Below are 16,306 nucleotides of genomic sequence, written 5' to 3'. Positions count from 1 at the left end.
GGCCAGAATATCGGCCTCTTTCGCCTCCTGCACTCCCGGCTCTTCCGCTACCCCAAATATAGCAAACCCCCAGCCTGGCTTGAGCCGGACCTTCACCACCTTTGCCACTCCCCTCCAGTACTCATCCAGTGCCGGGCACGACCAGAACATGTGTGTGTGGTTCGCTGGGCTTCCCAAGCACCTCCCGCACCTGTCCTCCACTCCGAAGAACCTGCTCAGTCTTGCTCCCGTCATGTGTGCTCTGTGTAGAACCTTAAATTGTATCAGGCTAAGCCTGGCACACGAGGAAGAGGAATTTACCCTCCTTAGGGCATCAGCCCACAGCCCCTCCTCAATCTCCTCCCCCAGCTCTTCTTCCCATTTTCCTTTCAGCCCCTCTACCAGCGCCTCCCCTTCGTCTCTCATCTCCTGATATATTTTGGACACTTTGCCCTCCCCGACCCATACCCCGGAAATCACTCTATCTTGAATCCCCTGTGTCGGGAGCAGCGGAAATTCCCTCACCTGTTGCCCCGTAAGCGCCCTCACTTGCATATATCTGAAGATATTCCCCGGGGGCAACTCATACTTTTCCTCCAGCGCTCACAGGCTCGCAAACTCCCCATCAATAAACAAGTCTCTCAATCTCCTAATTCCTGCCCGATGCCAGCTCTGGAACCCTCCGTCCATCCTTCCTGGGACAAACCTATGGTTATTCCTGATCGGGGACCACACCGAGGCACCCATCACCCCCCTGTGTCGCCTCCATTGCCCCCAGATCCTTAAGGTTGCCACCACCACTGGGTTTGTGGTATACCTTTTCGGGGAAAGCGGCAGCGGCGCCGTCACCAGCGCCTTTAGGCTCGTTGCTTTACAGGACGCCATCTCCAGCCTCTTCCACGCCGCCCCCTCTCCCTCCCTCATCCACTTACAAACCATCGCCACATTGGCGGCCCAGTAGTAGTCGTCCAGATTCGGCAACGCCAGTCCCCCTCTGTCCCTGCTGCGCTGCAGGAACCCCCTCCTTACCCTCGGGGTCTTCCCTGCCCACACGAAACTCATAACACTCCTGTCTATTTTCTTGAAAAAGGCCTTAGTGATCAGAATGGGGAGACATTGAAACACAAAAAGAAACCTTGGGAGGACCATCATCTTTACCGCCTGCACTCTGCCCGCCAGTGAGAGTGGCAGCATATCCCACCTCTTAAAATCCTCCTCCATCTGCTCCACCAGCCGCGTCAGATTGAGTTTGTGTAGAGTTCCCCAGCTCCTGGCTACCTGAATCCCCAAATATCGGAAGCTCCTTTCCACTCTCCTTAACGGCAGGGCGTCTATCCCTCTTCCCTGATCCCCAGGGTGTACTACGAAAAGCTTACTCTTCCCCATATTTAGCCTATATCCCGAAAAATCTCCAAACTCCCTCAATATCTGCATAACCTCTGTCATCCCCTCTACAGGATCCGCCACATATAACAGTAGGTCATCTGCGTAGAGTGACACTCTATGTTCCTCTCCCCCTCTAACCACCCCCTCCATTTCTTAGAGTCTCTCTACGCTATGGTCAGTGGTTCAATTGCCAACGCGAACAGTAATGGGGACAGGGGGCACCCCTGCCTTGTTCCCCTATGTAACCGAAAATACTCCGATGTTTGCCGATTTGTGACTACACTTGCCGCTGGGGCCCCGTATAGGAGTTTTACCCAACTGACAAACCCCTCCCCGAACCCAAACCTCCTCAACACCTCCCACAGATACTCCCACTCTACCCTATCAAATGCCTTCTCTGCATCCATCGCTACCACTATCTCTGCCTCCCCCTTCGCTGGGGGCATCATTATCACCCCCAACAGCCGTCGCATGTTGACATTCAGTTGCCTCCCCTTTACAAACCCTGTCTGGTCTTCATGCCCCACCCCCGGGACACAATCCTCGATCCTCGTCGCCAGCACTTTTGCCAGCAACTTGGCGTCTACATTCAGGAGCGAGATAGGCCTATATGACCCGCATTGCAGCGGATCTTTATCCCGCTTCAGGATTAGTGATATCGTCGCCTCCGACATTGTCTGGCCTCGTTAAAGGTTCTCGCCAGCAGTGGGGCCAACAAGTCCACATACTTCCTGTAAAATTCCACCGGGAACCCGTCTGGTCCCGGGGCCTTCCCTGCCTGCATGTTCCCCAGCCCTTTAGTCACCTCATCCACCTCAATTGGCGCCCCCAGACCTGCCACCTCCTGCTCCTCCACCCTCGGGAACCTTAGTTGGTCCAGAAACTGTTGCATTTCCTCTTTTCCCTCCGGGGATTGGGACCTATATAGCCTCTCAGAAAAGGTCTTAAACACCTCATTCACCTTCCCTGCTCTCCGCTCCGTAGTTCCCGTTTCATCCCTAACTCACCCAATTTCCCTCGCCGCTATCCTCTTGCGAAGCTGGTGGGCCAGCAGCCGGCTCGCCTTTTCCCCAGACTCATATCTCATCCCCTGTGCCTTCCTCCACTGTGCCTCTGCCTTTCCTGCGGTCAGCAGGTCAAACTCCGTCTGAAGTCTTCGCCTCTCTCTATATAGTCCTTCGTCCGGGGCCTCCGCATATCTTTTATCCACCCTCAAAATCTCCCCCACTAATCTCTCCCTTTCTTTGCCCTCTTTTTTCTCCTTGTAAGCCCTAATGGAGATCAACTCTCCCCGAACCACCGCCTTCAGCGCTTCTCATACTACCCCCACCTGGATCTCACCATCATCATTGGCCTCCAGGTACCTCTCAATACATCCCCGCACCCTTCCACAGACCCCCTCATCTGCCAATCGACCCACATCCAGTCGCCAGAGTGGGCGCTGTTCCCTCTCCTCTCCTAGTTACAGATCCACCCAGTGCGGGGCATGGACTGAAACGGCTGTGGCCGAATACTCCGTTCCTGCCACCTTCGAGATCAGTGCCCTGCTCAAAACAAAGAAATCTATTCGGGAGTACACCTTATGGACATGGGAGAAAAAGGAGAACTCTTTGGCCAACGGCCTAGCAAATCTCCACGGATCCACTCCCCCCATTTGCTCCATGAATCCCCTAAGCACCTTGGCCGCTGCCGGCCTTCTTCCGGTCCTGGATCTAGACCGATCTAACCCTGGATCCAGCACAGTATTGAAATCCCCCCCCATTACCAGGCTTCCCACCTCCAGGTCCGGGATATGTCCCAGCATCCGCTTCATAAATCCCGCGTCATCCCAGTTCGGGGCATATATATTTACCAGCACGACCTCCTTTCCCTGCAATCTACCACTCACCATCACATATCTACCCCCGTTGTCCAATACTATATTCCTAGCCTCGAACGACACCCGTTTCCCCACCAATATCGCCACCCCTCTATTTTTTGCGTCCAACCCTGAGTGGAACACCTGTCCCACCCATCCTTTCCTTAGCCTAACCTGATCCGCCACCTTCAGATGCGTCTCCTGAAGCATGACCACATCTGCCTTCAGTCCTTTTAAGTGCGTGAATACCCAGGCCCCCTTAATCAGCCCATTTAGGCCTCTCACATTCCACGTGATCAGCCAGATTGCCCCCCCCCCCCCCCCCCGCCGACTAGCCATCCCCTATTCTAGGCCAGTCCCCCGTCCGGGTCCCGCACACCCACCTGTCCCCCAGGCGGTGCCCTCCCGTCCTGACCACCTCTTCCCTTGCCAGCTCCCTCTCGCTCCCAGCAGCAGCAACCCAGTTGATCCCGCCACCCCCCCGCTAGATCCCCATCTAGCATGGTTACTCCCCCCATGATGCTTCTGAAAATCAGCTGACTCCAACTGACCCCGGCTTCCCCCGCTCTCTCCTTGACCCCCCCGTGCGTGGAACTCTCATCCTTCTTGCGCCTATCTTCCCGCCATCATCTCCCTAGCGTGGGAAAAAACCCGCGCTTTCTTGGATCGGTCCCTCCCCCCATGGCGCAGCTCCCCCATTCCCCATCCCCCCTCTCAGTCCCTTTTTCCACTGGCGCCCACATTTCTCAGTGTCCCCCCCGTCAAGAGGAGAAAAACCACCGTCTATCGTCTCGATACTGTGAACCTCTCATTCCCCAATTTACATTTCTGTACATCAACATCGTCATCTCCCCCACAGCATCAGTCTCTCAGTTCTGGTCCAATTTCTCTTCTTGGATGAAGGTCCATGCCTCATCCGACGTTTCAAAGTAGTAGTGTTTGCCTTGGTGCGTGACCCACAATCGCGCCGGCTGCAGCATCCCACACTTTATTTTCTTCTTGTGAAGCACCGCCTTGGCCCGATTAAAGCTCGCCCTCCTTCTCGCCACCTCCGCGCTCCAGTCCTGATACACTCGTATCACCGCATTCTCCCACCTGCTACTCCGTACCTTCTTGGCCCAGCTCAAAACAGCCTCTCTGTCGGTGAAGCGGTGAAATCTCACCACTATCGCCCTTGGTGGTTCTCCAGCCTTTGGTCTCCTCACAAGGACCCGGTGAGCCCCTTCCACCTCCAGGGGGCCCGAGGGGGCCTCAGCTCCCATTAGCGAATGGAGCATCGTGCTCACATAAGACCCAACGTCAGCTCCCTCCACTCCTTCGGGGAGACCCAGAATCTGGAGGTTCTTTCTCCTCGAGCTGTTCTCCAGGACTTCGAGCCTTTCGATACACCTCTTATGTAGCGTCTCGTGCGTCTCCATTTTTACCACTAGGCCCTGAATCCCATCCTCGTTTTCGGATGCCTTTGCCTTCACCCCCACGGAGCTCTATCACCTGGGCCTTTTGTGTTTCTTTTAGCCCTTCGATTGCCAATAACATCGGCGCCAGCACTTCCTTCTTTAATTCCTCCACACACCGTCGGAGGAATTCCTGCTGGTCCAGGCCCCATGTCGTCTGGGCTCCATCCGTCGCTATCTTGCTTCTTTCTTCTCTTCTCTGCCGCTGCTCCAAAGGATCCTTCGCAATCTGGCCACTACCACCGATCCTTTCCATACACACCCGGGGGGGACTCCTTCCTTCGTCACCCCACACTGGGTTAGGTCCAAAAAAATTTCCGTTGGGGCTCCCAAAAAGAGCCCAAAAGTCCGTTAGAACGGGAGCTGCCGAAACGTGCAGCATAGCAGTGCATCGCCGCAACCGGAAGTCCATTTCCATTACACTCCTGACTCGTGCCTTGTGGATGGTGGACATGCTTTGGGGGGGGGGGTGGGGGGGGGGGGGGGGGGGGGGGGGGGGGGGGGGGGGGGTGGCGGTCAAGAGTTGAGTTACTCATCATAGGATTTCTAGCCTTTGACCTGCCCTGGTAGCCACAGTATTAATGTGGCTAGTCCAGTTCAGTTTCTGACCTATGGTAACCCCCAGGATGTTGATTGTGCGGGATTCAGCGATGGTGATGCCATTGAATGTCAAAGGGTGGTGGTTAGATCCTCTCTTGGAGGAGATGGTCATTGCCTGGCACTTTCTCCTCCTCACCATCACCTTCACAAGGGTGGGCAATGAAAATGTTGGTCTTGCTTGCTCGTGAAAGAAGTAAAAAAGAGATAGATGTATATTGTACAAAACACGAACAGAAACATGTAAACTCATCAGTCACCATAACATAAAGATGACTTCATCAAACATGCTGATCTAGAACATTTCTAGATAACATTTCATAGAATCCAGAGCAGATTTACATGGATTCTTCACTGTGGAAGTAGAATGTGTAGACTCTGCCAATACTTCATCTTTGATCTTGTCTAGATTGCTATAGGGTCTTCCATTGATCGGGAATCATGGGCTGTATTGATCTGACCTCTATTTGATGCAACATAGCACCAGTAGAAGTTGCAACTTTGTACATCTGGAGGCTTGTGTGGTATTCCACGTACCAGTTTCAGGATTCTGTATCATGACCTGTTGTTCAATTGTTAATTTGGAATTGTAGAACTTAATGGAGATGCATGTAGGTGGAGCATAGCAATGTGCAAGACTTGCCCCATCTGCTGGGATTTGGTAATGAGTGATTTGATGGTGCAGATCATATATTCTACAAGATTATTGGGACATGGATAACAAGGTGAAGATCTGGGGCGAAATTCTCCGTAATCGGCGGAAAGTCCGCCGATCGGCGCAAAAAACGGCGCAAATCCGACTTGCATCACGTCGGAAAAATGGGTCGAATGTCTCCGGCCCGAAATGGGCTAGCAGCGACGTAACGGGATCCGCGCTTGCGCAGTGGTTCACGCCGTGCAGCGTCATACGCGCCGCACGGCGTGACGGCTCATAAGGCCGCGCTGCTCCCCCCCACCCAACCGGAACACCGACCGGAACACCCGACTGGATGGCTGGCCGCCGCTCAGCCCCGAGGTTCGAGTCACGGGATGTGGAGGCGCTCCTGGACGCGGTGGAGCAGAGGAGGGACACCCTGTATCCCGGGCACGGCTGCAGAGTTGCCCCACGCCACAGCCGCCGTCTGTGGAGGGAAGTGGCAGAGGCCGTCACCGCTGCGGCCCTGACACCACGGACAGGCACCCAATGCCACAAGAAGGTGAACGACCTCGTCAGAGCAGGCAGGGTGAGCCTCCCCATATCCCCCCCTCCCCCATATCCCCCCTTCCCCCCATATCCCCCTCCCCATATCCCCCTTCCCCCATATCCCCCTCCCCCATATCCCCCTTCCCCATATCCCCCCCTCCCCATATTCCCCCTCCCCCATATCCCCCCTCCCCCATATCCCCCCTCCCCCATATCCCCCCCTCCCCCATATCCCCCCCTCCCCCATATCCCCAAGTGAATCCAGCCCTAACCTTAACCTCTGCAATGCACGTGCAACCGATGGCGTGCATTCATATACCTGCCTAACAGTGTTGCCTTTTACCCCTGCCAGCCCCCCCTCCCCCGCCCACAGCACAAGCACGCACACAACAATAGGGAGCATGTGAGGACTGGAGGAGGCCCCGCTGATGAGAGGCCACTGACCGAACACGAGGAAAGGGCCCTGGAACTGGCTGGCGGACCTGACGACCGGGAGGTTGCTGATGCAGAGGTCGGGGGCATAGTAGCAAATGAGCCACCGACAGCCCGTCCCCATATCCCCCCTCCCCTATATCCCCTCCCCCATATCACCTGATCACTGCCTGATGTCTAACCATGCATGCTTCATTGTGTATCGCAGTCCCAAACGTCCAGGCACCCAGCGCAGCAGATGCAGACCGCCCGCAGGATGCCCCTCGGAGGCCACGGGAGACGGAGATACATGGACCCTCCAGCATGCGACGCCCGCAGGATGCCCCTCGGAGGCCACGGGAGACGGAGAGACCCGGACCCTCCAGCATGCGACGCCCGCAGGATGCCCCTCGCACACCACGGGAGACGGAGAGACCCGCACCCTCCAGCATGCGACGCCCACAGGATGCCCCTCGCACACCACGGGAGACGGAGAGACCTGGAGCAACAGGGAGACGACACCCCCGTCACGTGCGGGAGCGACCACCCAGCGACGAGGGGGGCAGCCACAGGCCCCCGTCACATCCGAGCCAGGACATCACTACCCAGGACACCACTACCCGGGACACCACTACCCGGGACACCGCTACCCGGGACACCACTACCCGGGACAGCACTGCCCAGGACACCCCTACCCGGGACAGCACTACCCAGGAAGACGAAATACCGGACAGTGACTCCGAGTGGATGGGTGGAGACGAACCCCCCACCCCAAAGTGCCATGGACTCAGAGTGGGACGAAGAGCACGACACAACGCCACTGCTGTCACCAACACCCTCCACCATCGCAGAAACACTCACCTCGGTTGGGCACTTTAGTGATGAGGCGTCTGGTACACTCACTGGTGCGCAGAACACAGCCGTCCCGGTACAGCAGGTGGAGGTAGGAGCAGTAGAGGGGCCGGGCGGTCGGAGGGCAGCCCAGCCCAAGCGAACATCTGCCGCCCAGATGGATCCCGGGTTCTTGGAGTTACCACACCCACACATAGATCCGATGCAACCACCGACCCGGAGACGAGCGAAGAGGGTGACGGGCGGCTTGCGGCGGCTGCAGTCGCAGGTGGAGGAGTCCACCCGCGTCCAGGAGCTGGGAGTGGTGCCGGTCATGCGTGCCACCCAGGCCGACACCCGCACGGGTGGTGTCCGCGGTGGAGGCAATGGGTGCGACGGTGTCAGACATGGGGAACGGTTTGCGAGGCCTGGGGCTTTCCGTGCAGGCGGCGTCTGTGGCCCAGGACATGGCTGCCCTCTCACAGGAGGCCATGAGCCAGTGCCAGCGCCAGATGGCAGAGGCGCTCAACGCCATAGCCTAGTCTCTGCAGGCCTTGGCCCAGTCTCAGCAGGCCATGGCCCAGTCTCTGCAGGCCATCGCTGAGGGCATCGGCGCCAGTGGCCATGTGCGAGCCGGCGTCGCACTGTCACAGACAGGGTTTGCCAACCCCCTGGGCTCCATGGCTGCAAACCTGCAGACCCCTGTCGATACCAGCACGGGCCTCCAGGACTGGCAGCGCCAGATGTCGGGGGGGCGTCGGATGGCCAGTCCGTTCGCATCCCCCACCCATGTAGAGGCCTGGGGGCCATCGGGCACCCCGAGGGAGGAGGAGGTGGTGTGGTCCGTCCCCGGCTCCCCCTGTAGGGGAGGTCCCGGTACACCGCGACACCTCGGACTCCCCCCCTTCCGTCCCAGGTGCATCGGGTGGGCAACGGGCAGGACAGGCTGGCAGCTCGCCATCCCAGTCACCCGGGCCGCAGCCTGGCCCATCTAGGCCAGGACGCCCCAGGAAACGGCCGCCAAAGGGATCCAGTGTCAGAGGGCAGGAATCACAGGAGTCCACCTCCAGTTCTGCTGTACCGTCTGGGGAACCACGTAGATGTAGTCAAAGGGCCCGTAAGGCCAAACAATTAGACACTAAGTTGGCACGGGTGCAGGGCATAGATGAGTTTTAGGGGCTAGGGCACGTGCATGAACTCCTTTGGTTATTAAAGTCAATGTTACACCTACAGAAGCTGCCTTTGTGCTCTGTCCAAAGCGTGCGGGGGTGTCATGTACGTTGAGCGCAAGTGTGTGTGTGAGGGGTGGTCTTACCTCAGCCCCAGGTGAGTCTGCCCCCTTCCCCCTGGGCCGCCATCAACATCCCCCGGGCAGAGGACGGGACCGTGCGCTGCAGTGTCACAGCCGCATGCAGGGATGGTCTGGGTGGATGGTGGTACTGTGGCCATGGGTCAGACATAGTCCAACGATGTAGAGCCAGGAGCTCACCGCAGGGCGTGTTGTCATCATCCTCCATGGCCTGCAATAGACACGCGTCCACCCTCAACTGTGTGAGCCCGGCCCGTTGTGCCGCAGGTGGATCGGCAATGGGGAGGGGGGGGTGGTGTGCATGCGGGTGGGGTGGGTGGGGTTGGGGAGGGGGGTGAGGGTGCTGGGTGGGTGGATGGGTGGGGGGTGTGGGTGGTCGGCTGTTGCCATGGTGTGCGGTCTGTGGCCATACTATCCGATTCCCACGCCCATCTAGTCAGTGAAGCGGGCGGCTATCAGTCTGTCCCTGCCCGCTGGGCCAGTCAGTAACGGTGGACAGCCACCCGCCTGTGTCTACCCCGTCTGCCCTGACCATTACCCCCCATCCCCCTCATCTGGGGAGGACTGCGCCTCTTCCTGCTGCTCCTCCAGTCCGCCCTCCTCTGCCTGCGGCACATCGCCCCTCTGCTGGGCTATGTTGTGCAGGACGCAGCACACCACAATGATGCGGCCGACCCTATCTGACCGATACTGGAGGGCGCCCCCAGAGAGGTCCAGGCACCTGAAACGCATCTTCAGCACGCCAAAGCACCTCTCTATCACTCCCCTTGTCGCTACATGGGCATCATTGTAGTGGTTCTCCGCCTCATTGCATGGCCTCCGCATAGGCGTCATCAGCCACGATCGCAATGGGTAGCCCGTCGCCCAGCAACCAGCCCCTCAGCCGGGGATGGCGTCCCTCGTACATGCCGGGGATGGATGACCGCGACAACACGTATGTGTCGTGTACACTGCCTGGGTAACGGGCGCAGACGTGCAGGATCATCATGCGGTGGTCGCAGACCACCTGTATGTTCATCGAATAGGTCCCCTTCCTATTGGTGAACACGGCCCTGTTATCTGCAGGTGGCCGCACGGCGATGTGCATCCCATCGATCGCGCCCTGGACCATGGGGAACCCGGCCACGGCAGAGAAGTCCACGGCCCGGGCATCTTGGCTGGCCCGGTCCACGGGGAAGTGGATGTAGCGGTGCGCCATGGCATATAGGGCATCTGTCACTGCCCGGATGCAACGATGCACCGATGTCTGCGATATGCCGGACAGGTCCCCACTCGGTGCCTGGAATGACCCCGTTGCATAAAAGTTCAGGGCCACCGTAACCTTGACGGACACGGGGAGAGGGTGTCCCCCGCCAGTGCCACGCGGTGACAGGTGTGCCAGCAGGTGGCAGATGTGTGCCACGGTTTCCCGCCTCATCTGGAGTCTCCTCCTGCATTCCCGGTCCGTGAGGTCCTGGTATGACTGCCGGGGCCGGTACACACGGGGCGCGCTCGGGTGCCTCCATTGCCGTGGGGCCGCGACGTCCTCCTCCCCCTCCTCGTCCTGTCGGTCAGGTGTCCCTCCAGCCTGGGCGGCTGCCGCCTGTCCCTCTGCGGCAGCCTGCGGCAGCCTGCGCCGCCTCTCTGGCACGCTCCTCCTCCTCCTCCTCATCAAGGGCTACATAGACATTAGCGGCTGCCGCCACGGCGGCCAACATCGCTGGATGATCGGAAAACATGACGGCCTGGTGGGGGGGGAGGGGAACGACGACATGTCATCATTGCCCATATCCCCTCCTCCCCCCAGCCAGGTGGCATGGACCGCATGGGTCCAACTGTTGGAGGCTGGCACCTGGCCAGGTGGACCAACTCACTTGCCCTTGCATCCCCCTCCCCGGCACTGACCCCCCCCAACCTCCACCCCGGCACGGACCCCCCCCAACCTCCACCCCGGCACGGACCCCCCATCCCCGGCACGGACTTGCCCTTGCCCTTGCATCCCCCTCCCCGGCACTGACCCCCCCCAACCTCCACCCCGGCACGGACCCCCCACAACCTCCGCCCCGGCACGGACCCCCCATCCCCGGCACGGACCCCCCCCAACCTCCACCCCGGCACGGACCCCCCCCCCCAACCTCCACCCCGGCACGGACCCCCCCCCAACCTCCACCCCGGCACAGACCCCCCCCCAACCTCCACCCCGGCACGGACCCCCCCCCCCCAACCTCCACCCCGGCACGGACCCCCCCCCATCCCCCTCCCCGGCACGGACCCCCCATCCCCCTCCCCGGCACGGACCCCCCCATCCCCCTTCCCGGCACGGACCCCCCCCATCCCCCTCCCCGGCACGGACCGCCCCCCAACCTCCACGGACCCCAACCACCCCAGCACGGAACCCCCATCCCCCTCCCCGGCACGGACCCCCCATTCCCCTCCTCGGCACGGACCCCCCCCCCCAACCTCCACCCCGGCACGGACCCCCCCCCCCAACCTCCACTCCGGCACGGACCCCAACCTCCACCCCGGCACGGACCCCCCATCCCCCTCCCCGGCACGGACCCCCCACCCAACCTCCACCCCGGCACGGACCCCCCCCAACCTCCACCCCGGCACGGACCCCCCATCCCCCTCCCCGGCACGGACCCCCCCCCCAACCTCCACCCCGGCACGGACCCCCCCCATCCCCCTCCCCGGCACGGACCCCCTCCCGGCACTCCCCCGGAGCCCAGCCTACTCTAACCACCCCCCCCCCCCGCCGCACACACACACACACACAACCCGAGACACACCTCTCCTCACGCATTCAGACTGCGGCCACGCCATCGCCTGCCCAGAGCCAACCCCCCAGGCCGTCACTCACCTCCACGCTGGTCGGCGTGAACCTGGAGCACAGGGTCACGCCGATGAAAAGGAGGTTTAATTTACGTCGACGTGAACGGTCATCACGTCGACGGGACTTCGGCCCATCCGGAAGGGAGAATATCGGCAGGCCGAAAATCGGCTGCCTTGCGCAGACCCGTGACATTCTCCGACGGCAGCGGCGACATTAACGCCCCGCCGACTTTTCTCCCTTCGGAGACTTCGGCAACCGGCGGGGGCGGGATTCACGGCGGCCAACGGCCATTCTCCGACCCGCTGGGGGGTCGGAGAATGATGCCCATGGTATGCATAACACTCCATTTCTGACACTTCATAAAATGATTTCATGATATGCGGAGGCCTATTGTACAAAATCACCTCCTCCAGTTGTTAATTATGTTTTGAAGATACACAGGGGAAGGACATTGTTGAATTAAGTACTTGGAGCACTTATAAATCAAGACTGCTCAGACACCGTTGATACCATGCAGGAGGCAGTCATATGCGATGTTCCACTTTGTAAATAAATTTATTATCAAGAAAAGGATTTGCATCTAGTTTCATGCTTCACCAACTAAATTGGGATCCACTAATAGTGGTTGCTTCTGCAGAACTCAACATGTCATCTAGCTGTTGGATTATCACTTAATAATAATAATAACCTTTATTGTCACAAGTAGGCTTACACTGCAATGAAGTTACTGTGAAAAGCCCCTAGTCGCCACATTCTGGCACCTGTTCGGTACATAGAGGGAGAATTCAGAATGTCCAAATTACCTAACAGCACGTCTTTCGGGACTTGTGGGAGAAAACCGGAGCACCCGGAGGAAACCCACGCAGACACGGGGAGAACGTGCAGACTCCGCACAGACAGTGACCCAAGCCGGGAATTGAACCTGGGACCCTGGAGCTGTGAAGCAACAGTGCTACCCACTATGCTACCGTGCTGCCCTGTGAGAAAAGTAATTAGTGACAATGAGGTACTCACTACCATGGAATACATCAGTAGGAATCTTCATCCATAGGACGTTCGCGAGGAACAACATTTTTATGACATCGACTTGGCTGGTGAGCTTGACATGTCTGAATGACGATTGCAACATTATTGTTGTTATCTGGCCAATAGGCCCCCTCCGTGGCTAACCAGCTTGTATGGCCAATATCCATATGCGATTGGTGCAGCATGTCAGCCCGTCGCAATGTAGGAACCTGGACGAGCCTGCACTTTAAAATGACAGCGCTCTATTCACAATAGGAGCATAACCATACCTCTTAAAGGTGCACTACAACATGTGGTAACGGTTGTGAGTTTGGAAGTCGCTGTCAAAGCAACCTTGGAAATTGAACAAATGAAAGAAAATCCCTTTAGAGAATCAAAGAGTTCTCTGATATTTGAGAATTCTGTAAACTAGAAGCAAGTAATTTCCTTAGCACAGGCTGTGAATATGGAAATACTGGATGCTTCTTAAATTTGGAGACCATTTCCATTACGAGTGCTAGGTGTTTTCTGGCTTGCAGCTAAACATCAGGAATACGCTTTAGCAAGAAGCAAACCCAAGGGGTTAGGTGGATTGGCCATGATAAATTGCCCTTAGTGTCCAAAATTGCCCTTAATGTTGGGTGGGGTTACTGGGTTATGGGGATAGGGTGGAGGTGTTGACCTTGGGTAGGGTGCTCTTTCCAAGAGCCGGTGCAGACTCGATGGGCCGAATGGCCTCCTTCTGCACTGTAAATTCTATGATTCTATGATTCACTCAGGAAACACTGGGCGCGATTCTCCAGCCACGTTGCGTTCAAGTGAGAGCACAACGCGGCCAGAGAATGCCGGGAGAGGCTTCCAGCGAATCTTCCAACAGACTTTGTGCCTCGCGAGATGCCGGAGTCGGAACGCTGCCCCAAATGGGTGGGACCGAATGACGCTTGCAGAAGTAGGTCGTAAACTTACTTACAACCTACCTGCGTGGGATCCACCGGCCTCCCTCGATTCTTCAACCTCCCCAGGGAGCTGCAGCCGGACAACAATCAGTGCTGTAAGGGGGCTTGGCCTGAAGAGGGAGGACCCCCTGGGGCCCCATAGCGGAGTGTCCTCACTTGGAGGGTGTGTGGTAGTGTCCATGTTTGTGGGGGGTGACATTGCCCATGGGTACCCGTAAGCTCACTTAGAGATCGAGGCACGCTTTCAAAATGGCGGTCTGATCTCGGAGTTCAGCTCCCCAGTGCTAAAAATAATGTTCTAAGTGTGGGCTAAATTGGTGAGAAACCCTTCAGGGCCCAGAAAAGTGTCATTGAATAGCGTTGGGGATTTCGCCAGGAGAGCCGGCGGGAAACTCCCTGAATAACCCGTCACAAATTAACTTAGAAATTTGTTGGGAGAATCGCGCCCACAGTTGTCAACAGATTCTGAATGAAGTTCTGAACTTGAAGAGCATCAGGCCTTTTGGTTGGGTCAACGTTCAGCATGATGTTTAACTGTTCGGTCTGCAAGAAAGTGAAACAAGCACATGCAGATTAAAACAATAGCTTGTCAATATGAGAAGGAGCACGAGAAGCAGCACAATGTTTGAAAAGCAATGCTCCTACTCAGTGGATAAATGTCAATACCAGATCCTGGGCAATTTTGGTACCTTGGAATGCTGAAACCAATTGCGGTACCTTTTCTGGCAACCCACCTAGTATCACATAACTGAGCACTGTAAAGAGTGGGCTAAATAAAGCACAGGGTAAGAAGGATGCGTGGTGTGCTTAATGGTTAAGTTGAAGCTATTAAATTAATATATCAAGTGCACAATCCAACTGACTTGCTGCATATTTGGAAAAATGTAAAATACATTGACTTTTGAATGTTTGCTGGACCTTTTTACATTGTGAAAAGTGACAGACTTGTGAAGAAGGCCTATGATAGTGCTGGGCTATTTTGTAACTGGTGGGCTAGAGCAGGAAACGGTGCTTGGGCCTCAACTGTGTACAATCTATATCAATTAATTTGTTGAGGGGACCAAATGCTGTATTTGCCAATGACACAAAAGTGGGTAGCAATACGAAGGGAGCTGGAAGGAGGACGCAACAAGACTGAGAAGGGACGTCAGGCTAAATGAGTGGGCAAAGGAACTGACAGGTCGAATTTTAAATGAGGCATTGTGAAGTTCTCCACCTTGGAAGGAAAAATAGAACATTTTTGAATGGTGAGCCGAAGAAATGTTTGTTGAGAGGCACCTGTTTTCTTGTACACAAAGTCACAGAAAGTTAACATGCAGGTGAGAGGTGTCTTAATGGTCACTACTCTAATAATCCAGAGGCCCAGGCGAAAGCCCAGGGGACACGGGTTCAAATCCCACCTCAGCAGCTGGTGGAATTTAAATAAAAAAATCTGGAATTAAAAGTCTTAGTAATAAAAAGAACACAAAACAAAGAAAAGTACAGCACAGGAACAGGCTCTTCGGCCCTCGAAGCCTGCGCTGACCCTGCGCCCTCTAACCTAAAAGCTTCTGCACTTCCAGGGTCCATATCCCTCTATTCCCATCCTATTCATGTATTTGTCACTATCGTACCTGCCTCCACCACCTCCTCAGGCAGCGAGTTCCAGGCACCCACTACCCTCTGTGTAAAAAACTTGCCTCGCACACCTCCTTTAAACTTTGCCCCTCGCACCTTGTGGTAAACCATTGTACTGTTACATGCCTGGGCTTGTCCCTGCTGGGTCCGAACCACTACAGTATATAATCTGTGTATTGTGGTAAACTGCCACTATAATTATATGTAATGCGGTAAACTACTGCCTGCTGGCTCCACCTTCCCCCGGGCTCGGTATAAAGGTGGCTAGTCTCCGCCGCTGCCTCCGTTTGGGATCCGAGGCCAGGAGGCTTTCTGTTTAGTTTATTAAAGCCTCAGTTACGTTCACCACTCATCGTGTGTTCATTGATGGCATATCAATTTAATAAACTAAACATCTGAGATGAATTCATCACTCAAGCCTGATCGCCTGGAGCTGGACCCACAGGCAGTCGACGCCACTGCAACATTCGAGCACTGGCTAAGCTGCTTCGAAGAGTACCTCGGATCCTTCACCGAAGACTTCACCGACCTCCAAAAGAAGCAGATTCTCCATGCACGGGTGAGCCCGCAAGTCTTTCTTCTCATCAGGGACGCCCCCTCGTATACGGAGACGATAATGCTGCTGAAGGGACACAATGTAAAGTCTGTGAACGAAGTGTATGCTAGGCACCTTCTTGCCACGAGACGACAACGCCCTGGGGAATCACTCGCAGAATTCCTGTGTGCCTTGCGGGTACTCTGCAGGAACTGTGACTACCAGGCGGTATCGACTACCCAACACGTGGAGCTGTTGGTCAGGGACGCTTATGTCGCGGGCATGAAATCAAACTACATCCGCCAGCAATTGCTAGAAGGGGGTACACTCGGCCTCCCAGAGACAGTGCAGCTCTCAAACTCACTGGAGGTGG

At 56.7% G+C, this 16,306-nt stretch overlaps 1 protein-coding gene across 2 annotated transcripts in view; it reads right to left on the bottom strand.

Annotated features, from left to right (window-relative positions):
• Positions 1–12,356: 12,356 nt before the first annotated feature.
• The window catches only part of LOC140385735 (interferon-induced, double-stranded RNA-activated protein kinase-like), an 85,865-nt gene continuing 81,915 nt past the window's right edge, over positions 12,357–16,306 (bottom strand). For both annotated transcript variants that reach the window (XM_072468192.1, XM_072468193.1), the window contains one exon: positions 12,357–14,324. In XM_072468192.1, coding sequence (XP_072324293.1) covers positions 14,202–14,324 — 123 coding nt within the window. In that variant the 3' untranslated portion in view covers positions 12,357–14,201. The remainder of the gene's footprint in view (positions 14,325–16,306) is intronic.

This window comes from Scyliorhinus torazame, chromosome 11, assembly GCF_047496885.1.
Source record: "Scyliorhinus torazame isolate Kashiwa2021f chromosome 11, sScyTor2.1, whole genome shotgun sequence".
Classification (NCBI taxonomy): Eukaryota; Metazoa; Chordata; class Chondrichthyes; order Carcharhiniformes; family Scyliorhinidae; genus Scyliorhinus; species Scyliorhinus torazame.
Note: the sequence above shows the minus strand (reverse complement) of the source record. Positions and strands in the feature narration are given on the sequence as shown.